The sequence below is a fragment of the Panthera pardus genome, unplaced genomic scaffold (genome assembly GCF_024362965.1).
Source record: "Panthera pardus isolate Hobbes unplaced genomic scaffold, ASM2436296v1 HiC_scaffold_25, whole genome shotgun sequence".
NCBI classification, from domain to species: Eukaryota; Metazoa; Chordata; class Mammalia; order Carnivora; family Felidae; genus Panthera; species Panthera pardus.
Genome location: NW_026526821.1, coordinates 21563492 through 21589805, shown reverse-complemented (window position 1 = coordinate 21589805; position 26314 = coordinate 21563492). Strand labels below are relative to the sequence as shown.

Here is a 26314-nt window from a genome sequence, read left to right as displayed (position 1 = left end):
TCCAGAGTGTGTCTGCCTCCTTGGTGGCCCCGTCCTGAGGAAGAGGGATCTGTCGCCTTAGTGGTTAGGGGAGCTGCTTCAGGGGCTGAGGTGGGGGAACCGAAGAGGCAGGGCCCCACCCTGATTCCAGCAAAAACAATCCTCTCCCAGGTTGTGCCATGAAAGGACCATGCAAAATTTCATTTGAAAAACAGTTACAGGGGCGCCTGGGTGGCGCAGTCGGTGAAGCGTCCGACTTCAGCCAGGTCACGATCTCGCGGTCCGTGAGTTCGAGCCCCGCGTCAGGCTCTGGGCTGATGGCTCGGAGCCTGGAGCCTGTTTCCGATTCTGTGTCTCCCTCTCTCTCTGCCCCTCCCCCGTTCATGCTCTGTCTCTCTCTGTCCCAAAAATAAATTAAAAAACGTTGAAAAAAAAAAAAGAAAAAAAGAAAAACAGTTACAAAAACCAAAGCAAACAAACCAGGTAGCACGGTGTTTCAGAATGGGTGGTCTGAACTGAGAATGTTCCGGTCCCAAGTCCCCACTTACCGTGTGACCTGGGGTGCTAATAATAGGCCCTGCCTCATGGGGATCCATGGAGGACTCAGCAAAGTCGAACAGGCAAAACCCTTAGCTCAACGCTGGGCGCGTAGCAAACGCTCTGTGTGGTAGGGTCGGCAAGGAAGGATTTGACTTTACAAATGGGGTCTGTGGTGTTCGGGGAAAAAACCCATGACTTTAGGTACTAGGGAGCCTTGAAAGGCTTTGAACAGAATGACCTCCCTTGAGTTTGTGCTTGTGGAGAAGCTCCTAGCCCAACACTCGCCAGACTCAGGAGACCTGTGCCCTCTGCCAGAGAACTTGAACTAGGAAGAGACGTCTGGTGGGGCAGGAGCAGGGGGAAGAGAAAGAGAAGTAACTGTTGTGGGTTTTCTCTGAAAGCAGAGCCTAGGAGGGGAGAGTGGACAGTAATAAGATTACGAACCGTTACACACGTTTCCCGGAGCCATAAATCCTGGCTCGTTTTACCCAGTGTACCAAAGGGATTAAGCTGACAGAGCGAGGAGTCAGAGAGGAAGAAGACAAGCCACCTTCCAGGACTGACTGTGCAAAGAACTGAGGCCCAGCCCGGTCTGGTGAGGGACCTCTCAAACCTCTCACGATGAGCCTAAATTCTTTTCCCAACACCATCCTGTTCCTGCTTGAACCACCCTTCTGGAAATGCGGAGCTCACTCCCGTATGGAGTAAGTAGCCTGTTCCCATAGGTTCATCTCTCAGTGCTCAGAAGAACTTCTTCTACAAACCTTCCCCCTCCAAGCTTCGTTCAATAATTCAGTAGCTTGTTGTATAGATACATACTTTTCTTTGTATCCAATAAAAATACCAAACTTGGTGGTCAATTTAAACAACATAGTTGCGGGTTATTTGGAAGTTTCTCTATACATAATTACGTTACTTTGAAAAGATGACTGTTTTGTTTCTTCTCCAAGTCTTACACCTTTTATTTCTTTTTCTTGCCTTACCACACTGGCTAAGACTGCCAGTAGTTGTTGAGTGAACGGGTGCAACGAGCATCCTTGCCTTGCCTCTGATCTCCAAAGGGAAAACTTGCAATATTTTACGATGTTAGCTGCAGACATAATCTTTCCCAAATTATGGAAGTTCCCTTCTGTTCCCAATTTCCCATTTTTTTATTAGTTTAAAAAAATGTTTATTTATTTATTTATTTTGAGAGAGAGAGAGAGAGAGAGAGAGAGAGCACACAAGCAGGGGAGGGGCAGAGAGAGAGGGAGGGAGAGAATCCCAAGCAGGCTCCACGCTGTCAGCGTGGAACCTAACACAGAGCTTGATCCCATGAACCGTGAGATCATGACCTGAGCTGAAATCAAGAGTCAGATGCTCAACCGACCGAGCCACCCAGGTGCCCCCACCCTTTTTAAATTAGTTTTAAGTCACGAATAAGTTAAATTTTTATCAAGTCGTTTTCTGCATGTAGGTTTTCACCCTTGAGTCAGTTTATGTGCTGAATTACCTTACTGGATTTTCTAATGTCAAATCAACCTTGTATGGCTGGGATTAGTCCATTTCAGTTGTGGTATCCTTTTGTGAGTTGATGAGTTTTTGTGGCTAACACTTTATCAGTGAGTTTTCATTTCTATATATGAGTAATATTTTTCTTTTCTTGCCATACTTTGTCTTGTCTGGGTATGCAGGTTATGTTAACCCAATAAAATGAACTGGAGATTATTCACTCTTTTTCTAGTCTCTGGAAGAGATTGTCAAAAGTGAAAATAGTTTCTTCTTTGAATGTTGGATAGGACTTGTCAATGGAGCCACCCAGAGCAGAAGTTTTCTATATGGAAAAGGATTTTAACAACTGGTTCAATGTCCTTAATTGTTAGAGGATTATGTAGCTTTTCTATTTCGTCTTGAGTCACAATTGGTATGTCTTTCTAGGATGTTGTCTGTTTCATTTAAATTTTCAAACGTATTGACTCAAAGTTGCTCAAAACATCCTCTTTTTTTCTTCAATGTTGGCAGTATCTGTAGGGATGTCTCACTTTTTATTCCTAAAATTGGGGAGCTTGGGGGGACCATTTGTGTTTTTCTCTAGACAAGTTTCATTCAGGATTTTGTCAGTTTGACTGTCTTTTTCAAAGAACCAACTCTGACTTTGTTGGATTAGCTCTGTTTTAATCTTTGCTTTCTTATCTTATTAATTTCTGCTTTTGCCTTTACCATTTACTTCTTCCTACTTTTATTGGATTTGTTTTGATATTCTTTTTCCAACATCTTGGGGGGATGTTTATCAGTTTTCAGATTCTTTTCTTCTCTGACATATGCATGTTAGACTATAAATTTCCCTCTACATACTGATTTACCCACACCTACAAATGTTGGCATGAATTTTCTTCATTATCAATTGATTAAAAATACTTTCTGGCTTCCTTTATCAGTTCTTCTTTTAACCCATGGGTTATTTAGAAGTATATTTAAGTGTCCTGGCATATGGAGAATTTCTAATTATCTTGTTATTGATTTACATCAGTTATAAGGAATAACTGTTTAGATAATACGCTCTATGTGGTTTTGGTTCTTTGAAATTTGGTGAGACTAGCTTTATAGCTCAGGTTATAGTCAAATTTTGTAAATTGTCTTATGTGTTTGAAAATAAGGTGTTGGATGCTGTTATTTATATACATCCATTAGGTCAAGTCTGCTCATCATGTTAGTTAAACCCTTTGAGTAAAGGGTTTATTTTGAGTTATTATGAGTAAAAATGCTCACTCCTATATGATTCTTCTCCTTTGGGGTGGATATAGGGAGACTACATTTTCTATACCCTTAGAGATAAGAGAGGACATGCGACCAGCTCGAGCTTCAGCGCTATGAATGGAAGTGATATGTTTAACTTCCGGGCTAAGGCATTTAAGAGCCAGTGTGCTACCTCCATGTTTTTTCTTCTTTAAAAGCATCTGTGGAAACCACACATTGAGATGACAAAGGCATGGGTTGAGAGACGCCTGGATCCCTGGGTCGCCGCTCAGAGGAGATCTGCCCTAAGAATTGCCTGATGGCTGCACTTTGCGTGAGTAAGAAATAAATCTTTGTTGTACTTTTTTGGTTACTGCTGCATAACCTATTCCTATCTGATATATACATCTTCTATATCCACACTGACTTTTTGCTTCCGTGTTCTGAGAATCAAATTCTGAGAGAGGTATAAGGAATCTTCCATTATGACTTGGATTTGATGATTTCTAACAGTTCTGCCAATTTCTGTTTTGCACATTCTGAAACTGTCATTAGGTGCTTATAAGATTAAAATAGCTTATTAAAACATTTATAATTGTACAGCGTCCTTCTCATCTCTGGTAATACTTTTAGCAACAAAGCCTCTTTTATTTGATATTAATATAGTCATGGAACACTTCTTTTGCAAGCTATATTTTATTCCATCCTTTTACTTTCAACCGTTTTATTTCCTTACGCTTCCTGGTGGGAGGGGTGATGTGAGGAAAAGGAAATTTAGAATGAATTCCACATAACTTCCTTGAGTGCCTCTGTGTGCCAGTCACATGGCTGGGTTCTGAGTTCACAGAAGGGAGCAAGATACAATTTCCTCTCTCCAAAAGGTTACCGTATCGTAGCAGAGATGAGATATGGGTACTTAAACAATCATATAAAATGTAATAAGTGCCGGATACTTGATATGTGCCTTATAAATCATCTCTGAGTGAATGATGGGAATCGCCACGAGAGTTCAGAGGAAAGGGAAATTACGTCCGATGGGAACGGGTCCAGACAATCTTTGTAATGGCATTTGAGTTGGGCCTTGGGAACCAGCTATTTTTGGACATTCGGAGAAATAGGAGAAGGTGAGGGCAATCCAGGCATGGGAGCAGCGCGAATAAAGGCAGAGAGTATCTTTTTAGATTTAAACAGCTTTATCGAGATATAATTTATACACCATAAAGTTCATCCACTTAAAGTGTACAATTCAATGGTTTTAAAGCATATTTAAGAGTTGTGCAGCCATCACCGTAATCTAATTTTAGAACATTTTCATCCTCCTCCAAAAAGACAGTACTCATTTAGCAGTGACTCCCTATACTCTTGACCCCTCTTCTTCCCCCGCTCACGCCCTGGGCCTAGGCAAGCACTGATCTACTTCCTGTTTATTTGTCTATTCTAGACATTTTATATAGATGGAATCATACAGTACATAATCTCTTATGACTGGCTTCTTTCGCTTAGCCTAAAGGGTACGAGTTTTATCCATGCCGTATCATGTATCAGCACCATATTCCTCTTGGTTGCTGAATAATATTCCATTATATGAATGATATGAATGTCCCACATTGTCCATTCGTGAGCTGGTGGACATTTAGGTTAGTTCTACTGTTTAGCCACTGGAATAACGCTGCTATATCTGTGTTCGGCTTTTGTGCGGACGTAAGTTTTTATTTTCTGACTCTAGCAGGAGGGGAATTGATGAGTCAAATGTTGACTATGTGTAACCTTTTGAGGAACCGTCAAACTGTTTTCCAAAGCTAGCTGCACCATTTTATGTTTCCAGCAGCAGCCTGGGAGGGCTCTGATCGCGCTACATCGTCGCCACACTTGTCACTATCTGTCTTGTTGGTCATAGCCATCTGTGGGTGTGAATTAGCGTCTCTGTGATTTTGATTGTCAATTCCCAACGGCTAATGATGTTGAGCATCTTTTCATGCGCTGACTAGCCATTTATAGATCTTCTTCCGAGACCTATTTAAATCCTTTGCCTATTTGTAAAGTGGGTCATTTGATTTTTTTAAGGTTGAGTTGCGAGGGTTCTTTATACATTCTGGATACTGGACCCTCGTGAGATCTATGACTTCAAAAGGTCCCCCAACTTCCGTGGTGTCTTTTCACCCTCTTGCTGGTGTCCTTGGAAACACTAAAGTGTTAAATGTGTATGAAGCCCAGTCCCTCCGTTTTCTCTTTTATCACTTGTGGCTTTGGTGCTGTGTCCGTCATTCTATTTTGTTAACCCGGGTGCTGGTCCCACGGGTGGGTGCTTGTGGGAACTCACCGGGCGGTTATGCTTGGTGCACTTTTCTGCGCATGGATGCAAGGCTCCCGTAAACAGGCTTTGTAAGGGGCTGATAATAACTGCAGCTTCCTCCACTGTGTCATCGTGAGGACCGGATGAGTGAATGCACGCGCCGTGCTTGGGATACGTAGGTTATTGTCAAATCTAGCTCTGCTCCTCATTCGGTGGGTGATCTTGGCCCCAAGTTGCCTCAGCTCATCAAGCCCCACTTTCCTCACCCATCACGTGGGTTAGTGCCACCCCCCTCACCAGGGCCAGCAGGGGCCTCGAGATGCAGGATATAACACCGCCCAGCTTGAGGTTTTCCCCGAGGAGGCCCTCATGAAGGCTTGGATCAATAAAACAGGGACAAGAAAAAAGAACAACCAGAGTCATGGCCGAAGAGAGACAAACTGTCAGCACCGTGAGGGTCTGAGGGGCCACCAGGAGCCGGCTGTGGGCCCTTCAGAGTTTGCCAGAGCGGGGATGGCCAGGCCTGCGAAGGAATGAAGGGTGGAGCTTGGCCTGGTGTTGCCAGGGTGCCTGGCTCTTTGGGGAGTGATCAGAGACCAGCCCTCCCATTACCCCTCAGCCCCTCACAGTGGTTGCCCCTGTTTGAGTCCAGTCTCCTCTGTGCCCAAACAATCTCTCCACCCACCTCCACTTCCCCTATGCTTGCCTTGCCCCACCAAGGAAGACTTCTCTGCCCTTCCCCCTTCACTGGACCACTCCCCCCCCCCATCCCATCTCCAACCGCCTGGGAGGCTGGAGGGAGCTTTTCTAAAGCATCAAGGAAGTCATTACCACCCACTGCTCACACCCCTCCGGGAGCAATGGCTGCTGGAGGATAAATCCTTCTCTGGTCTCAAGGGCAGGTGCAAGTTTTAAAGAGCTTGAAGCTTTTACATTTATGTGTGTAGGAGAGGGGAGGGTCATTAAATATAACACGCATATAGAAAAGTCATGCATAAGGGCACCTGGGTGGCTCAGTCGGTTAAGCGTCCGACTTCGGCTCAGGTCATGATCCCACGGTTTGTGAGTTCGAGCCCCGCGTCGGGCTCTGTGCTGACAGCTCTGAGCTTGGAGCCTGCTTTGATTCTGTGTCTCCCTCTCTCTCTGCCCCCCCCCCCACTTGTGCTAGCTCTCTCTCTCTCTCAAAAATAAACGTTAAAAAAAGTCACCCATGATAAGCATACAGTACAAAGAATTTCCCCAGACTGAACACGCCCTCGTAAAATGGCACCAAACTCCAGAATCAGACCATTACTGAAAGCAGACACCCACCCCCCTGTGTCCCTTCTAGTTATTACCCATCCCTCAATGCTAAGCACTTCTCACGTTATAGAGGAGTTTTGCCTGGTGTTGAACTTCACATGAATGAAATCATTCGGTGTGTATCTTGTGTCTGGCATCTTTTGCTTCACACGTCTGTGAGATTCAAGTGAGCTGTGACATGTGGCCGTACTTCGTGTCTTCTCACCCCTACGCTACTCCTCAGAGCCACTACACCCCCATTTATGTATCTGTCGCATTCATGTGGGGCTTTGAGGTTGTTTCCAGCATTGAGATATTATGAAAAATAATTAAAACGTTCTCGCACGTGTCTTTTGGAGGGCACACAGGCTCATTTCCATTAGGTAAACGTCCGGGAGAGGACTTACTGCCTCATCGGGAAAAATGAGCGTTCAGCTTAGAAGATACCGCAAAGAGGGGCGCCAGGGTGGCTCCATCGGTTGAGCATCCAACTTCGGTTCAGGTCATGATGGCGCAGTTCATGAGTTCGAACCCTGCGTCGGGCTCTGTGCTGACAGCTCAGAGCCTGGAGCCTGCTTCGGATTCTGTGTCTCCCTCTTTCTCTGCCTCTCCCCGGTTTGTGCTCTGTCTCTCTGTCTCTCTCTCTCAAAAGTAAATAAACATTAAAAAAAAAAGAGGGGGGTGCCTAGGTGGCTCAGCCGGTTGAGCGTCCGACTTCGGCTCGGGTCATGATCTCACGGTCCGTGAGTTCGAGCCCCGCGTCGGGCTCCGTGCTGACAGCTCAGAGCCTGGAGCCTGCTTCCGATTTTGTGTCTCGCTCTCTCTCTGCCCCTCCCCCGCTCATGCTCTGTCTCTATCTCAAAAATAAATAAACATAAAAAAAATTTTTTTTAAAGAAAGAAAGAAAGAGAAAAAGAAAGAAAGAAAGAAAGAGAAAAAGAAAGAAAGAAAGAAAGAAAGAGAAAGAAAGAAAGAAAGAAAGAAAGAAAGAAAGAAAGAAAGAAAGAAAGAAAGATACTGCAAATACTTTTCCAAAGTGGTCATACCAATTTCCACTGCTCTCCCAGTTACATAGGAAAGTTCTTGTTCCATATCTTCACGGACACTGTGTGTGTGCGTGTGTGTGCGTGCGTGTGTGTGTGTGTGTGTGTGTAGTGTAATGTATAAATAGAGATATTATATACACATATAGCCTTTTTCACTTGAGCCATTCTGGTGAGTAGGCTGTGTTATCACATCGTAGTTTTCATTTTAACTTGAGGGGATGGTCTTTAAGAAAAAGAACATAAAATAGAATTTTGGACATAAAATTGGGTACCAAAGTGAACATTTATTAAGAATGGGAAAAGAAATCATAACAAATTTCTGGAGGCTTTCAAGCTTCAAATTCCTTTCTTCTGAGATTTTTTTGAGGCCGTTTCCCAGAAATGCTTAGATTAAAGTGCTTCCTGATAGCAACCTGGATCCCCTCCCTGCCTGGAGTGAACAACAGCTGCATAAGAACTTTTTGTGAACAAGGGTCCCGGAGCTTAGGCGTCACCAGCTTCCTAGGAAATGGCCTCTGAGCCCTGCCCCTCTCCTACCCTTTCCCAGCCTGACTCCTCGTTAGGATCTAGGCTCAGGATCTCCTCAGGATCACGTTAGCTTCTCAGGGGGCCTTCTCTGCCTTCATTTGGTGGGTCCACGTGATGAGACCGAGGACAACAGAGAGGGAGGCTGGCAGCAATCGCTGTGGCCCTGGCCTGCGTGGTTGACCTTAACTCCACCATTATCTAGCTGTATGACCTTGGACACGTCACACAACCTCTCTGGGCTTCAGTCTCCTCACCTGCAGAGCGGGGCAGGCCACGCTAACTCCCACCTGTGGGACCCGGCAAGTTGATACGAGTAATGCACTCGAAAGGGCGCTCGGCACCCTTGTTCTAGGATCGTCAGGGTGGCCCCATCATCGTGAGCCTTACTTCTCTCCTTCCGGCACATCTCACCTGACACTGCCGATCGGCTTGAGTGCTCACAGGACACATCGATCTGCTGTGTCTGTAGTCCCAATGGGGTACCTGGCACATATTAGGGGCGACGAAGATGTTGAGTGACTGTCTCTCCTCTGTATCTCACAGCCATCCAGGTGTCTCCAGGCCACAGCCGCACCCAGGTTTCTCTTCACCCCTTCCCTGCAGGGAGCAGCCGCCCCTGCTCACCTGCAGCAGGCCCTGATCGAATAAATGAGCCTCGGCCGCCTACCCTGGATCTCGCCTTTCTCAGGCACGAGGCCAGAGTTCCCGTTGGCTTTTGCGTCCATGGCCTTTTACAGTTTACAAGACCCGTTCCCCTCCATAACCACATCTCTGGGTTAGGCATCGATTGGGAGCCCCAGGGTGACAGAGAGGTCTGGAAAGAGTGGCTCCCTCAAAGTCACACAGCAAGAGAGAGGGGGGAGATGGGCCACGCAGCCAGGACTCTGGGGTGAGCTGCTCAGCGTCGGTCCCAGGGCATCTCTCATCCCGTCCAGTGAGCACTGCAGGCTGAGCACACACTAGGCACTTAGGCTTGTTCAAAAGGAGTGGAAGGAGAGGACAGACGGCAGTTCCGTCACTGGCTCTGGGACCGTGGGCATGACCCACCCGTGCCTCAGTTTCCCCATCTGTAAGTGGAGTTAACTTACCAAGTGCAGGCAGATCTGTCTCAACCGGCCTGGGTGATATTTCCCCTTGGTCCTTCTGTCTGTCTGTCTGTCTGTCTACTCCAGGATGGCTTTGGAAGGAGCTGGTGTGGAGTTAGAACTGACTAGTGGCACGGAGGGAACCTGGGATGTCCCCCCAGAGCCTCCGGTATCCTTCTTGACACAGAGCAGTGGCCCGGACCAATGTTTGGAGAAGCATCTCCTCTGGCATCTTTAAAGGATATTGATGGGGGGGGCGTCTGGGTGGCTCAGTCGGTTAAGCCTCTAGCTCTTGGTTTGGGCTCAGGTCACGATCACACGGTTTGTAGGTTCAAGCCCCGCATCAGGCTCTGCACCGACAGCGTGAAGTCTGCTTGGGATTCTCTTTCTCTGCCCCTCCCCTGCTGACTGACTCTCCCTCTCTCCCTCAAAATGAGTAAATAAAATAAAATAAAGGCTATTGATGAAGTGTGGCCTGCCGCTGGTGAGCTCAGATGATCTGCAAAGACCCCAGTGAACGGTTAAGGGGTTTACCAGCCTCTGGAAGACCCCGAACTCGAGCAGACATAATCTTGGACAACTGTTGTGAAAAGTGTGATAACACGCCCGAATCAATGGCACTGCACAACTCCGCTCCAACTCCCTCCTCTCCCCATTGATAGCAGGAGCAACTAAGGCCCAGAGAGGGAAGAGATTTACCCAAGTTCATCCGGGCAGACCTCCCGAATCAGAATCATGTCTACGATTCTGGGTCTCAGCCTTCTTTATTTTTTTTCCCCCTGCTCTTTATTATTTTTTTTTATATTTTATATGTGACAGAGAGAACGAGAGAGAGAACAAATGCGAGCAGGGGAGGGGCAGAGAGAGGGAGACAGAATCCGAACCAGGCTCCAGGCTCTGAGCTGTGAGCACAGAGCCCGACGTGGGGCTCCAACTCACAAACCGTGAGATCATGACCTGAGCCGAAGTCAGACGCTCAACCGACTGAGCCACCCGGGCGCCCCTCATTGTTCGTTATTTTTAAAAATAGCTTGATGGAAGGATAATTCACACATCTTGCAATTCACTTTTTTTTTAAAGTATATAATTCAGTGGCTTTTAGTACAGACTTGTCCACCCATCACCACAATCAATTTTTCAAACTATAATTACTCCAAAAAGGAAACCCTGTAGGGGTCAACCCCCTCCCCCTCCCCCAGCCCCCACACTCCCTCCATGCCCTCGGCCCCAGGCAACCACCAATCTGTTTTCCGTCTCCATATGTTTGCCTATTCTGCACGTCGTACATACGACCTGCGGTCTTTGTGACTGGCCTCTTGCACTGAGCACAGTGTTTTTTCAAGTTTCATCCATGTTGTAGCATGTTATCGGGACTCGGTTCCTTTTTATGGTCGGACAACAGTCCACCGTGTGGGGCTACCACATTTTATTTATCCGTTGATCAGTTGATGGGCATTTGGGTTCTTTCCACTTTCTGGCTATTGTGAACAATGCAGCTGTAAACATTCATGCACAACTTCTTGCGTGGACATGTTTTCAGCTCTCTTGGGTATATACCCAGGAGGGGAATTGCTGGGTCCTGTGGTAACTCTATGGTTATGAGCCCAGGCTTCTGGCTCTGGCTTTCTCAGACCTTGGCGGGGCGGGGGGAGTGGTGACGGCGGGGAGGCTTGCCACTTCCAGTGTCCGGGATCTGGGGACCAAGTCCTCCCTTCCACTTTTCAGAGTCTTCCGTAGGATGCATGGGAGAGCCAACTGGATTCTAACTCCTGCTCTGCCATCAACGTGCTAGGTCACCGAGTAAGCTATTTTACATCTCTCAATCAGTTTCCCCCTCTGGGAAATCGGATGGTAATCTCTATGGTCCATCCTGAGGATTAGCTGAGATCGTAAAAGCACAGCATTCAATACTCCCATTGGTGGCTGAGGGGCCACGCACTGTTCATAGCAAAGGAGACACACAAGATCCCCGCCCCGACAGTCTTGTATTTACACACGAAGCATCTTGCTTAAGCCTCGCAATCGCACCAGGAGGTATACCTACTGGCATCTCGTCTCCTGGAAGAAGAAAAAGAGAGAACTCAGGAGGCCAAGTCCCTTTTCTCCATCCCCCTTTGGACTTAATTTTAGAATCTTTAAAAAAAAAAAAAAAAAAAAAAAATTTAGAATCTTTTTTTTTTTTTTAATTTTTTTTTTTTTTTTTAGCATTTATTTATTTTTGAGATAGAGAGAGACAGAGCATGAATGGGGGAGGGTCAGAGAGGGGAGACACAGAATCCGAAACAGGCTCCAGGCTCTGAGCTGTCAGCACAGAGCCCGACGCGGGGCTCGAACTCACGGACCGCGAAATCATGACCTGAGCTGAAGTCGGCCGCCCAACCGACTGAGCCACCCAGGCGCCCCAAAATTTTAGAATCTTTGAGCACTGTGTTTTTTTGAACTTTTATCGAAGTAAGCCCTACATGCAAAAAGACCACCGGTGTGTGTGGACAGGTGAACGTACCCGTGTATGCGGCGCCCGGATGAAGGAAATCGAAACCCCATCCTCACACGCACCCCCGCCCCCATCGCGCTTGCGCTCTAGTCCAGTCTGCCCCACCAGGGAAAAGAGTTCCGCCCGTTCATGAACTTCATGTGAGCGCACTTACGTAGCTCACAGTCTTTTGTGGTCGCCTCTTTTGCTCAACCTGAGGTCTGTGAGATTCATTGCGTTGTTGTGTGTCGTTATAGATCCCCTGTCCTCAAGGCTGGGCGAACCGTCATTTTTTTTTTTTTCATCGCTTCTGCTTTTAATGAGCCTCTTTGGGCTTTTCTTCTTGAAACAGAATACCAGGCTTCACGGCCTCCCCGGCGTGTGTGTCTGTGTAGCTGCCCAGGCCTGTGGGGGAGGGAAGCGGGGAGGCCGGGAGAGGGTATATGCTGACCCGTCCTGGCCCCGAGGTGCCTGTGATTCTAGGAGGCACCCGCCTGGCCCTCCTCCCGAGGCTCCTCCCTTTTGGAATCTCTCAAAGTTCTGTTATTCTCGGCTCGGCTTGAGGCCTGAGGGGTGAGCTGGCAGGCATCCAAGGTAAGCAAGAGCAGCTGGAGAAGAGAGGGACTTTTCGGGGTGGGAAGATGAACCCAATCAGATCCCCGCTGAGGACCGTGGGGGCTCGTGTGAAGGGCTCTGCTGCATTCGTCCTGGAACACCGTGGGAAGGGAGGGTTTGGGTACAGATGAGGCTTCCTCTGGGCCCGGGTGTGTCCTGGGGAAGGCAGGCTGCCCGGGTTCAAGTCCCATCTCTGTGACCATAAAACCTGTAGAATGGGGGCAGCATCCGGTTGGGGCTGTTTGAGGAGGAAATAACTCCGTGCACGTGAAGGTTCCTGACCCTGGAGTAGAGCTGGCTGTCAGGATTATAATGTGCTGGGAGCCAGCTGTTTTATGGGCACAATTTTACTGAGCCTGCATACTGCTCGGGAGAGCACACCCCCTCTCGTCTCCATTCGACAGATAAGAAAGTGGAGACACGGAGAGGCCGAGAACCTGCCCGAAACCACACCGTGACATCTGTGGCAGAGTCAGGCTTTGATGCTGCGTCCGTCTGACTCCAGAGCCCAGGCCTCCGACCCCAGGGCTATGAGCTGCCGTGGCGCAGGGCACAGCATTGGACTGTAGGGACCCAGGCTCATGCCTTCCCTGGTTTGGGGAGCCGGATCTCAGGATCATCTGCTTTGTCTGTTAAATGGGCCTACACGAACAGCAGGGCCTTCCTCCTTCCTGGGTTCGTGGCTAGTGAGCTCTCAGGGGTGGGACAGGCACGGGGGCCTGGTCGGGAGAGGCCTCCGAATCTGTTCAGCACCAGCCGGCTTTGCCGAGGCACCTTGCCTTTGCTTTTCAGGAGGGAGGCCCAGTCGACAGTCCCGAGTCCACTCGGTGGCCCCTTTGTAGGGAGCGTGCCCTGACTCTGCTCTTGGGGTGCTCCAGAACTTGGGCCGGGCACTCGAACGGCTGTTCCTAACCCGGGCTGGCGAGTATTGCAAAAGCTACCTATGATACACCCCGGGGAACCAGAGGTTGAGGCCATTGGCCACAGTCCAGGAGGACTTCACAGAGGAGGCCTCCTTGGAGCAGGGTTCTGTAGGCTGATTAAGAGTTCCTCAGGCAGAGATGATGGTAAAGCTCTTCTTAGCAGAGGGAGCAGCTGATAGGCATCAGCGGCTCCACTCCATCCCCACCCCCCACCCCCCACCCCCTTGCTTGGCCATCTGTTATCCGGTGGGGGCTGGAAGTCTGAACGTGATATTTTCCAGAGCCCCTTGCCAGCAAGTTTCTGGATGGGATCTGCCAGCGGGGAGAAGGCAGGACGATGAGAGATGCCAGCCTGCCTCTACCTCCCGCCACGGCCAGGCCGACTTGAGCGGACTTCACAGACTCCCATCAGTTCTCCTGGTTCCAGGGCCGTGGTGAGAGCGCCTCCAGAAAGTAGGTGGTGAGCGCCCGCTTGGCTTGGGGGCCTCGGACTGTTCTGGATGGCAGCTGCCTTGTAACAGTCCGTCTCCCTTCTACTCTTCCTGCACTTCGGACGCGTTTGGAACCGATTTCCCTCATCCTCTCAGCCTGAAATAGCCCAGCGGTTTTCTGTTTTCTAGCTGGTCACTAATTGACAAAACGTTCAGGCCATCTAGGCCGGAACAAGTTGTAGTTTTCAAGGGACAGAAGGAGTCAGTACCCAGAACGTGTGATGTCATGTTTTCATTCCGATTTCTCTTCTAGGCGCTTCCTGTGCGTTTCAACACGCGCCCCCTGGGGGCAGAGACCGTCGTCTATCGCTTCTTCAATCAACAAACATTTATTAGTGGCTGGTCAGTGGGGAATGAGATGGGTGACCAAGTTCCCGTACTTTCGGAATCACAGTCTAGAAGCCACCTGTGGCTCTCGAGAACCTGAAGTGCAGCCAGTCCAAATTGAGCTGGGCTGTCCGTGTAAAATAGAAACCGCATTTCAAAGACTTACTGTGCAAATAAGAAGGTAAAATATCTCACGAATATTTTTCAGATTGATTACATGTTGGCATAATATTTCAGACATACTAGGTTAAATAAAATACACTATTGAGACATATTTTACCTGATTTCTTTTCACTCTTTTTAACATGGCCACTAGAAAAATTTACGTTACATACATGGCTTGCATTTGTGGCCCACATGATATTTCTCTTGGAAATAAGCACTGGTCCTACGGGAGCTGAGTTGAAATACATCGGTTTATCAATTCAGCATTCACTGGAGTCCATTTAAGAGATTGACTTCAGGGGCGCCTGGGTGGCTCGGTCGGTTAAGCGACTGACTTCAGCTCAGGGCATGATCTCGTAGTTTGTGAGTTCGAGCCCCGCATGGGGCTCTGTGCTTTAGATTCTGTGTCTCCCTCTCTCTCTGCCCCTTTCCCACTCTCACTCTGTCTCTCTCTCAAAAATAAACATTAAAAAAAGAGAGAGAGAGAGATCCTTCAGATAGGATGGGGAGCGGGACAGATAGACCAACATGGAACCAAAATTCACTGTGATGAATGTTTGAATTGGTTCATGTTCCAGGGTTCTGGGAGGCTGAGAAGAAATCTAAGAAGGCTTCATAGAAGAAGTGACTTTGGTGTTGAGCACTGTAGGATGAGTAGGAGTTTGCCAGATGGCTAAGGAAGAAGAAGGGCACCCCAGGCTCAGGGAATACCCATGCCAAAGCTAAGAGGTGCACAGGGTCTTTTGAGGGCTTTGGGAAGTTTATCGTGACCCAAACATGATTTGTTGGGAGAAGAAGCTAGAGACAGAGCCAAACTGGGTAGAACGTCGAATGCCTGTCAAGTTTAGACCTGGGGGAGGGGCCGAGACCGAGGAAAGGTTCCTAGGCAGGAGGTGGCTGGTCGCAATGCGAGTGACTTCACCTACCTCCCCTCCTCAAAAGTGTAAAAGAACCAGACCAGACCTTGTTTGAATGTGCAAAGTAAACTATTTTATTTCAGTGCTCAGTCTTTGTGGCTCAAAAGCGTTATCTACTGCCTGCCTGGAACCCTAAAGTGTTTATAAAACCAAAGAGAATTAGAGGCACATTTGTGAGAACATAGATATGTCGGCTCATTTTGTGTTTCTTTCCTATGCAAAGCAGAAAGTTCCGTATGCAACAGCATGACTTTCTCCAAGTCCCTCGCTGGGCTTTTCCGGAGCCCTGGAGGCTGTGACCGCGCCCCAGATAGAGAATTCTCCCTCATTCCTCTTCCTGCCCAGTCACGTGGGAGAGCGGGGGGTAAAGTCAGAGATGACAGCTCAGGGGCTCTTGGAGCTTCCTCAGGGCAGGGGCTGTACTCCTGGGCCCTAGCCCTGCCAAAAGGTGGCAGCTGAGATGCCAACCTTGTTGGTTAGTGACCAGCACAGGCAGCTAAGGTTCTCGTGAAGTCTAGGCGTTGCAGTGTGCAGGCTCGTGGGTAGGACAGGGGCCCCTGGGGCTCTTTTCCCCAAAACTGTGGTCTGAAGGAAGGTGCCTGGGCACAGACGGGGGACCCAGGCAGGGCTGGGGGTGGGGGTGTGATCATGGTCAGGGTTTCACACTCCAAGACATCTGGTGGCCTCGGGCTCCGGGGAGCCAGGGAGTAGGGCTTGCTATCATTTGCAAGGCTCAGTCCTGTAAGGCTCTGGAATCTTGCACAGGAGCTGGTGCAGCCACTCCATTGCCCAGGGAGGAGCCTGAGGCCCAGAGAGGGAAGGCAGCGGCTGGCTGAACTTGGGGCTCAAACCTAGGACTCAGACCCCTCCAATTCTCCTCCTCACCTCACCCCAACTGCACCCTTTTGGATCAGGTCCCAAATGGTCCCTTTGATATTCTCAGGTCAGCGCTGGCACCGTGAACGGCAGGCCGGACTCAGAGTCAGAAGTCCTGGGCTCTGTCCCAGCGTCTTCCTACTCCCCAGCCTTGCAAATACCCCGCTGGTGCAGCGTGGGCCTCCTCCCTTCTCTGGGCCCCAGTCTCTTGGTCAAGAAAGCAGCTCCCACTCGGTGATTTCCCGTGGTGATTAAATGGGTTGGGAGCCGCGTGAGCATCAGCAAGACAGGGCGTGCCCGGCACATAGTAGGCGCCTCACGATGGCGGGGGGGGGGGGGGGACTTTTGGGCCAGGCCTGCTGGAATGTGGAGGGAACTCGGGGCTGGCCTTTCCTGGGACTCCACCTGTGCCTGCTCTGGGTCTCCCCAAGGGCTCCTGGGGCCTGTGCATCGTTTGGGATCTGGTCAGTGGGCACGGTCTCTCTTTCGCTCCAAGGGGCGCCGGGGTAAATCAAACAATAGAATGGGTAGTCAGTGGCTTTTCAGTGGCATCTGGGCTGCATAGGGAGGCATGGGTCCCCGCTCCTCCCCCACCCCAGCCCCAGGCAGCCAGTCTTGGCTCCCACTGTGGAGGCACAGAACAATCTTCACAGGTAAAGGGAGGTGGGGAACCACAAGAGGAGCCAGGAATACATTCCGTTCCAAAGAGTCCCCGCAGACTCAGGTCTGGGGCCCAAGAAGGGGCAAATTTTGCTCATTAGCTTGGAACAAAAATCGGGGTCAAGCTGGGGGCTCTCAGCTGGCTGAGGTGGGGCCGGGCACCCGGCCCCTAGGCGGGACCAACGATGACGTTCCTGAAGCCTTTCACGGCCTTCAGCTTGTCGCTCTCAAAGTTCACCACGAGCTTGTGGCGGCCCACGTGGAGTGGCAGCAGGTCCACCCTCACCTTGGCTTCCTCCCCCGCCTCCACGGGGTCCGGGCTGTGGAGGGAACGAGCAAGAGGGTGAGGACGGGGGGAGGGCCCGGGCTGGTCCCCGTGGCGGGGTCAGGCCAGGGATAACATGCGTCTACTGAGAACTTCGCACGGAGCCTCGTGCACGTACGATGAGAATAAAACAGGCCCCACTCTCCTCTCTCTAAGAGCCTGGGCCATCTGCTTCTTGCGTGAAGAGGGGCCCGTGTGTGTGTGTGTGTGTGTGTGCGCGCGCTTGGGGGTAAGAGTGGGTATGCTCGGCGGGCCACACGTGTGAAAATGCACTGAGCCGTACGTACGTGATTTGTGTTATTCACTGCGTGTCAGTTACGTTGCACCAGAAAAGTAAAAATACAGTGTCTACGCTCACGTGCACATATGCAAATATGTCCCTATGAGGATTCACCCACAAGGGCACACGGGTACACGTTCAAGGTGAATGGAGGACCCGTGTGTCCAGAGGCGGGCGCTTAGTGACTGAATGTGTTACCGGTTGAGGTTCGTGAAGACGCGGGCCTGGAAAGCAGCTAGAGGGGTGTGGGTGCTCAGAGAGGGTGCAGGGGTGGCAAGTGGCCCTAAGGGGGTTGGGAGTGGACACGCGGGTGTGTGGGAGATGAGAGGAGGGAGCTATGGGGCAGGGCGGCCCCCCCACCTCCATTAGCACCTGCCCTGTGCTCCCAGGCCCCCAAGCTGGAGTGACCGGTCCTTACATCTCCACGACCTTCTGCTCCTCGGTCAGGCCGGCCCCCTCCACGGTGAAGATACAGTTTGACAGGGGCGTGGTGAGCGGGTTCCGCAGGGACACCTCAGCCACCAGCTTGCGTTTCTGCTTGGGCTCGCCCAGGATCTGGAAGAGGGTACAGGACAGGTGTCAGGGGCAGCACCGAGGGAGAGGGGCCCAGCGCCCCTCCAGGGCAGGCAGAGTCCCGGCTGGGCCATCTCTGCATTCGCTGCAATTTGGCTCCTTGTTCGATTGAGCTCTGGCATGATCAGTCCCTGCCTCTGTGCCTCAGTTTCCTCATCTAGGAAACATGGATATCGGTACCTGCCCAGGTCTCCTTCACAGACCGGTAGCGAGGCTCCACACGACTTGGGGGGATATGTAAAGTGCCTCCCTTGTTCTAGGGTCTGTGCTTTTCCCTGCCCCACCAGGGCCCCGGGGCCTGGGGATCTTACCTTAGGAGTTTAGCTTTCAAGGGTCCATGGTTCTGAGATCCCTAAATCCCACCACCCTACCACTCTGGGATTCTAGGATTCATTTCTAGAAGTCTGCGTCCCAAATTCTTTTGGCTTCACGATGCTTTCCTTTGACGAAGTTAGGATTTGAGGAAGCCCCGGGCATCAGAGATCTTGGGATCCTGTCCTGGGGCCCCGCCTATCCCCCCACACCCTGCCCAGCCAAGCCCTTACCCGGATCTTGATTTCTGGATTCTCCAGGTAGATGTCCCTCTCAGCTAGCAGGTAGCTGTTGGCAGCCGGCTCAGTGAGGAGTCCCCGCACCTTGATGAGGTTTGACTCGGTCAGGCAGTCACAGTATTTCTCGTAGAGGATTCGAAGGGGAATGCTCTTCTCTGCAGGAGGGGACAGGGGAGAGCACTCGTGACTGCTGAATCATGGCCCCCACCTCTCCGACAGCATCTTCACAAGGCACAGAGAATGGAAAGAATGTGCTTGAGGCCACATAACTAGTGAACGAATGGGCAGATCCCCCCCCTTCCCCCACCTGCCCGGGCTGTGGGGTTCCCAGGGAGGAGCTGGGCGGGGTCGGTGCAGGCAGAACGGCTGAGAACGGCTGGTAGGGAACGTGTTGGAGCTCCAACGGGCCTGGGTTCTAATCTCGCCTCTGCGCCTTTGCTAACTGGCCATGCCGGGCAAGTCGCTTCACCTCTCGGGACCTCAGTTTCCCTCCATGAAGTTGGTGGGATTGCACCCATTTTACAGATGAAGAAACACTTGTGCCAGTAAGGAAGCCCCGGCTCAGCTCGGCCGCTGACTGGCTGTGTGAGCCCGGGGAGGTGACTTCCCCTCTCTGTTCCTCTTCTGTTCCCCGGGACAGCGGCACCGGCTGGGAGGAGCTAAGGGCAAAAGTCATTTCAGAGCAAAAGCCACACAGTGATGACGAGATGAGAAAGAAGCCAGCTGGGCCGACGCCTCCCTCGGCAGCGAGGTGAAGTGTAGTTTCTAGCCCCATTTCTCTGACGCCACTGAGGCACCAGGGCACTAGGGGTCGGCTTGTGGGAGGCAGGCAAGAACAGTGCGAGGAGCCCAGGGCTGAGAATCCACAGGCTGGTCCACTGAATGCTTGTCGTTTCATCGCAGAGAACCGTGGCCATCCTTTTCCACTCCCCCTGTGAAAGGGCAGCGCTGGAGGGCCGGGCTTGGGGCTTGGGGCTCAGGGGAGCCCAGCCAACCTCTCCTCGCTGGCTGTCGCAGGGCTACGATGGGAGATGCCGCTGTCTCTGTTCCCGCCATCTGTCCCCTCCCTCCCCCACTAGGCTCCAGCCAGTCTCGGAACTTTTTATACATCTGAGTATTGCCTCATCAATTACACATTGTTTCTCTCTCCGTCCACTCGCTTTATACTTCTCAACGTTTCTTGCTTAGGGGCACTTTACGTTCTGTGCGGCAAACCAGGGTCATGTACTATAAATAGAAGGTAACTGGCAAAAATGAATACAAGCCAAGTCATGCTTGTTCGGTTCCGGCTAGGTATTCTTGTCTACCGAGGGCTCTGGCGGAGACCCGAGATGGGCGAGGGTTGGGGGGCACTGGGCCCAGGAGCACCGCTGAGACATTCCCTGCAGGGCATCCGTAGGACTGTGAGGGCCCGACAGACAACCACCTTCTCCCTGCCAGTTAAGGTCTAGGCTCCAGCGTGCCCCGCGCCCCAGCTGCTCAATCCCAGGGTGAATCGGCCCCAACCTCTGAGCGGATGACGTGGGGGAAGAAACCCCAGCCTTCTGCCAAAAAAGACAGAAGGAGTGAAAATCCCTGGGTCAGGGCCTGGTGGAACTGACTGGAAACTCTGGAAAGGTACACAGGAAAGAAGGAAAACACTGCCCTCCAGGAACTTAGAGGACGTGGTCCCAACTGTTGACTTTTCCAGAAGGCTGAAGCTAGGGTGGGACCAGGGACCAGGGCCTTGGCCTTGGGCCAGATGATGGCTGAGAGAAGAAAACCTGTGTGGTCAGTCTCAGTCATTCCTTACATGACTTGCCCTGTTCTAGAAGGTACTTTGGGCGTGGTCACAGAGGCCACAGTGGCTGCACTCCCAGTGACCCACCTGGAGGGGAGAGGGGAGGAGAGAGAGGGCGGGTGGGGGCAGGAAGGGGAAGGGAGAGAAGCATGCAAGGAGGCAAGGGTGGGGATGACTGGATTCTGTTCCCTGTCCTGCGTCTGGTTTCCTGTCCATTAATTAGCACATGGAAAGTCCCTAGATCTTATCATCAAAGAATAACAAGCAAGGCGGCCAAAGTGTGGGGTCACCAAAGCGGCTATCTCCAGCTGAGCTTGGCATTGGAGGCCTCGGTCAGGCACCCTAGACTGGGCCTGCAGCCTGAGGGCAACACACAGGGCCTCTCCTCTCCTCCCCCCCCTCCCCCAGTCCCCGTTGCAGGCTGTGCCCCTCACGGAGCGGGAGGGTCTCCGAGGCGGGATGGACCGCTCTGTTGTGACCACATCCCCAGGATGATGAGAAACACCGACAGGCTTGGCTGAGCTCTGGAAGAACAATGCTCCAGCGGCCCAGATGGTAACTGGGAGGCAAAGGGTGACTCAATAGGAAGGAAGTTATTCTGGCATCCCTGGCCCGGGCTGCAGTTCACCTCGTGCCATACATTCCAGGAAAGACACTTCCTGCCTTTCAAGTGGTTCTGAGCATGAGAAGAACCTGACGGGTGTACGTTCACACAGAGGGGCTGGCGCGACTCTTCAAACACCAGCCAGCCTTTGTGCGAGTGGGGAACTTGATGCCTGGAACGGAGAAGACAAATACCCAGGAGCCCACGGCCCACTGACAGAGTGGTGGGGACCAGAACTCGGGGGTCCTGGTCACGGCACAGGGATGGACCCCTGCCCCCGACACTCGGGGTCCGGATGCAGAGGTGAGGGCTGGGTCCTTTGCATGCCATCAAGGCTGGCAGGGGCTCAGGACCCGTGGAGCCCGGCACTGAGGCCATCGTCTGGCACGGCAGGTGTTCAGGACAGACCCACAAGGCCTCTCTGCCTCCCCATGATCAGTTTTACACTTTCCAGGTATTTCCTGAGCACAGGGTCTCCTTCAGTCCTCACAGTGGCCCATCGGGAGGGACGTGTTACTGACCCCCTGACTGATGAGTATGATCGGAGGCTCAGAGAGCATGCTCACCCTGTCCAAGCTTGTACATTTAGAAGGTGGGGGAGGCCAGGGGCAAAGCCAGGTCCGGCTGGCCTAGGAACATGTGTTTGGGCAGCCGTGAGTGTTGGGGCCCAGCTCCGGTGCCATTGGCTCTGCCCCTGAGGGCTTCACCCATTCTTAGGGACCCTGATAGACGGTCTGCTCTGGGCGTGAGTCTCCAGGAGTGCCTATGGGGGACCCAAGATAGAGAAACCAGGAGGTGGCACTGTTTGGAGGGCCAACCCCCTGAACAAGCTGGCTGATAAAGAGGAGACCGGGAGGTGCTCTCAGGGGCCGTGGCACGGGCAGTACTGGAGGCAGAGGGAAGGAATTAGCTGGAAGCAGGCAGTAGAGAGTCCGGGAAAGCAGTCGAAGGTCACGTGAAGATGAGACGGGACAAAACAGTACAGTTGCTAAGAGCACGGGTTCAAGCCCCAGTCCTGTCACTCCCTAACCGTGTGGCCTCGGGAAAGCTGCTTCACCTCTCCGTGCTCAGTCTTCTCACCTGAAAAATGCGGGAATACAAGAAGCCACCTCCGATGAAGAATGAAATGGGTTGCTAGTTACAAAGTACTAGGGCAGGGCCTGACCCAGGGGAAGAAAACCGCACACGCCCAGCGCTCAGGATGCGACCTCGTGCCTTGCGGGTTGGTGGTCAGTAAGTGCTCCAGGAACATGGGGCCTTACCGGAGAAAGGCGCCAGGGAGAGGTTGAGCAGGTCCTTGGTGCCGCACTCGGGCCCCAGGATCCCGTTGTAGCTGACGGTGCGGGCACAGAGCAGGAGGCGGCAGGTGTGCTCCTCGGAGGTGTTGTTGGTGATGTAGGCGAAGACGTCGAAGTCGCTACCCATACTCATGCTCTGACTCACGCGGATCCGCATGGCCAGCCCGGTGTTCTCTTTATCAGTCAGCTTGTTCAGGTGGTTGGCCCTCTTGAAGGCCTCTCTCTCCTCTGGGGACCCTGTGAGGAGGGAGGAGAGAGCTCCGTTAGAGCTGAAATAAGGACCAAGGATAAGGAGGCTGGCACAGGGCAGGCCGACGTTCAGGGTCCCGGTGACTCAGAGCAGCCACAAGGAGCCCCTTGTCTACATTTCTGCGCCAGGAGGATGAAAGAGTATTTTATTTACTTCCCACAAGTAAACTCCTATACATCCCTCAAGACCCAGCCCCAAATCCTTATCCCCACCCCCCACTTCCTCCAGGAAGCCTTCTCCGACCGCTCTTTCCGCAGGATGAGTGAATCACAACATCTTCTGGAGTCTCACGGGTACCTATTGCCTATCATGCTTTTTATTTTTATTTTTTTTAATTTTTTTTTTAACATTTATTTGTTTTTGAGACAGAGAGAGACAGAGCATGAACAGGCGAGGGGCAGAGAGAGAGGGAGACACAGAATCGGAAGCAGGCTCCAGGCTCTGAGCCATCAGCCCAGAGCCTGACGCGGGGCTCGAACTCACGGACCGCGAGATCGTGACCTGAGCCGAAGTTGGACGCTCAACCGACTGAGCCACCCAGGCGCCCCACCTATCATGCTTTTAAAAAAAAAAAAAAATTTTTTTTAACGTTTCTTCATCTTTGAGAGACAGAGCGTGAGCAGGGAAGGGGCAGAGAGAGGGAGACACAGAATCCGAAGCAGGCTCCAGGCTCCTAGCTGTCAGCACAGAGCCCGACGCGGGGCTTGAACTCACAAACCGTGAGATCATGACCTGAGCCAAAGTCAGACGCTCAACCGACTGAGCCACCCAGGCGCCCCTATCATGCTTTTTATTTAACCAAGTTGCTTTCTCTTTATGTACTTGCCCTCTTGAGCTGCTCAAAGACGAAGAGTGTATTTTACTTATCTTTTTGCCGTACCCAAAGCCTATGACAGTGCTCGGTGGGTAGTAAACAGTAATACAATGCAAACTTTCTCCCCTCCAAGTGTTTGCACAGGGATTACTTCTGCCTGAGATCTTTTCCCTCCCTTTCCCTACCTGTGGAGCTCCCCTTCTTGGTGCGCTATTTACTCCCCCCCGCCCCCGCCCCCCCCCCCCCCCGGGTCCTTTTAGGTTTGTCCCCAGTGTCGCTGGGTGCGTATCTATGTCTCCTATCCAACCATCAGCTCTAGACCTTTCAGAGACCAGGGAAAGCACCTTTTCCTTCTGTTTTGTCCCTTCCGGCTAAGGCATGGCCATTTATCACCCACACCCCCAGCCAGCCCTAGAAAGTCCGTGGGAGTCAGATGGAGGCAGGGGCAATGGTGTCTGTGACCTCTGTGAAGACACCCTGTGCTTGGCACACAGTAGATGCTTAGAAAACATCTACTGTGTTGAACTGGCTGTTGGATGTGCTCAAAAGCAATTTTCAACATAAGCTGTGTTCTTTTTTGCCTCTACTGATTTAACATGAGATGCAGAAAGCAGTTTCCTCTTTGTCTCTGACGGAAGCTCTCTAAGTTTCTCTTGCTTCATTTCTCTCTCCTTACCCATCTATTGTCACACTCACCTCCCCAGCCGTGTGTGAAATACTGCATGAATAAACACTACAGAGTTCCTGGAATCTCTCTTCCTTGGCCCTCTGGACTTTCAAGCCTCTCTAGGCCAGATATGTTGCAATTAAAAAAAAAAAAAGTGGCATTTGCCCATTTTCAGTTTGTAGATGCCACTACGATAAATACTGTTAATAAACAGCACAGACGTCATTAATTTTGCTGTTCAGATGCATGCCTCTCCTACATAACTGTCATCCCTTCAGATTTATTTGAGTCAAACCAGCCAAAAAAGCCAGGCTTAAAAAACCAAATGGAATCCTTTTATGGAATACAGAATTCTTTTTCCTAAATGAATAATCGTCTACCACTGTCTCCCAGAGTGCTTTTTCCTTTTTTAAAGTTTTTTTTTAAAATTTTTATTGATTTTTGAGAGAGAGGGGGTAGGAGGGGAGGGGCAGAGACAGAGGGGGACAGAGGACCCGAAGGGGGCTCTGCGCTGAGAGCAGTGAGCTCGACGCGGGGCTCAAACCCGTGAACCACAAGATCGTGACCTGAGCCGAAGTCGGATGCTCAACCGACTGAGCCACCCAGGTGCCCCCACGGTGTGTTTTTTTTTTTTTTTTTTAAGAAAAAAAGTAAAATGGAGAGTAACCCATAGGTCATTATCGTACACAGGCTGCCAAAGAAAACGCAGGCGCACGCACGTGTGCTCGTGCCCACGCAAGCCCGCTGGCTGGTGAAATGAGCTGCTTGTGTGCAAGGCGGTGCTGAAGGCTCCGAGGAGCAGGGCACCTACCCTCCGGGTACTTGTAGGTGTCGGTGATGTCCTGCCGCTGGTCACGGCCCACGCTCTTAGTGCTGATCTTCAGCCCCACGACCAGGGAGTGGTTGATGGACTTGTGCATGGACCCATCTTCCTGCCGGATCCAGTCCACCACGTCGGCATTGACCTCAGCAAAGACAAAAGGCGCGTCGTACTTGGTGCTCAGGTCGCCCTCCTTGATGGCACGCACTGGAACGGGCCCACAGCAGTATGTCCCTGTTTGGGGGGAGGAGGGGAGACGGTGGGCTGAGTGGGGGGGGGGAGGGGAGGCGGGGGGGAGTGGCACCCTCTCAAACCTCCCACATTTCAACCACATGTAGCAAAGAATCCCAAGACCATCCAGCCCTTTGACTCAGGGACTCCATCTCTGGGAAGGCAGCAGTGACTAAGAATGAAGAGTGGAGACTCTGCAGCCGGCCCGGCCTCTGGGGTTCAAATCTCAGCCGGTCTCTTGTTAGCTGTGTGACCTTGGGCAAGTTACTTCCCTTCCCTAAGCCTCTTTTATGTGCGGATATTTGTACCCAGCTAATGAGGATTTGCATATGCTAAATGCCATGTAAGGGTCTGATAAATAAAATAGAAGCGTGTCGCCAGGCGTCCCGAGGCGATGAGGGAGCCACACGGCAGAAGGCAGTGTGTCTGTCTTGCTTCCTGCCCGCGCAGAGACCTGTAGCCAGGGACCAACAACATTCTCGGGGAGGGCACGTTGACCGAATGAACAGGAGAGCCGGGTGTTTATCTCCGTGGGGTTTACAACTGCTTCTGACCGTTCAACGCAGTTAAAGGTTGAGGGCTAGAGGCTGGGTAGCTATACCACAGTATATCCATTCGACGGAACGCAGCAATATTAATTTAAGACTAAAATCACCAAAAACTCTCTGATCGAGAAAGGCCGGCGATATACGGAGAAGTGATGGAACCAAGACAAAAGGCCACGTGCAGCCCGAGATCTTAATGCAGGGACCAAAGGACCCCCAAAGCGCTGCAAACAGAATTCAGAGGCCCGTGAACTTGGCTGGGAAAAAATCACATCTTTATCTTCACTGAATTCTGATAACACTTCCTTCGATTGTGAAAGCAGACAAACCATCGTCTTAGATGCACTTATGACTTGTCAGCCATAAGGACCACAGATATTTATATCTCGCTTTATAGTTGTCATAGATAACTGGAAATATCACTTCTATGCATCTCTACCAGTACATAATGGACCTTACTATCTCCACCCCTAGATCTTGTTATGTGAGGCATATATTATTATATCATAAATTTATTTTTAAAAAACGTTGATAACTCTGTCTCGGTGTAATTGCTTTTCTTTGTTACCCTGGGTCATATATTCTATGCATTTAAAAATATGCTTCTGAGGGGCGCCTGGGTGGCTCAGTCGGTTAAGTGGCCGACTTCGGCTCAGGTCACG

At 51.1% G+C, this 26314-nt stretch overlaps 2 protein-coding genes and 1 long non-coding RNA gene across 3 annotated transcripts in view; 2 read left to right on the top strand and 1 right to left on the bottom strand.

The window, feature by feature from the left end:
* Window positions 1–3569, top strand: part of RPRD1B (regulation of nuclear pre-mRNA domain containing 1B) — a 67347-nt gene extending 63778 nt beyond the window's left edge. The window contains exon 7 of the mRNA XM_053890264.1: window positions 3453–3569. Within this exon, the coding sequence (XP_053746239.1) occupies window positions 3453–3554 (102 nt within the window). The 3' untranslated portion in view covers window positions 3555–3569. The remainder of the gene's footprint in view (window positions 1–3452) is intronic.
* Window positions 3570–12365: 8796 nt separating this feature from the next.
* Window positions 12366–15564, top strand: LOC109272462 (uncharacterized). The gene is made up of 2 exons (XR_002082479.2): window positions 12366–12534; window positions 12960–15564. It is a non-coding gene; the product is annotated as an uncharacterized LOC109272462 (long non-coding RNA).
* The window catches only part of TGM2 (transglutaminase 2), a 32499-nt gene continuing 21610 nt past the window's right edge, over window positions 15426–26314 (bottom strand). Inside the window, exons 9-13 of the mRNA XM_019458525.2 lie at window positions 24868–25110; window positions 22290–22562; window positions 18638–18798; window positions 17938–18074; window positions 15426–17234 (exon numbers count right to left, since the gene is read on the bottom strand). Coding sequence (XP_019314070.2) covers window positions 17084–17234; window positions 17938–18074; window positions 18638–18798; window positions 22290–22562; window positions 24868–25110 — 965 coding nt within the window. The 3' untranslated portion in view covers window positions 15426–17083. The remainder of the gene's footprint in view (window positions 17235–17937; window positions 18075–18637; window positions 18799–22289; window positions 22563–24867; window positions 25111–26314) is intronic.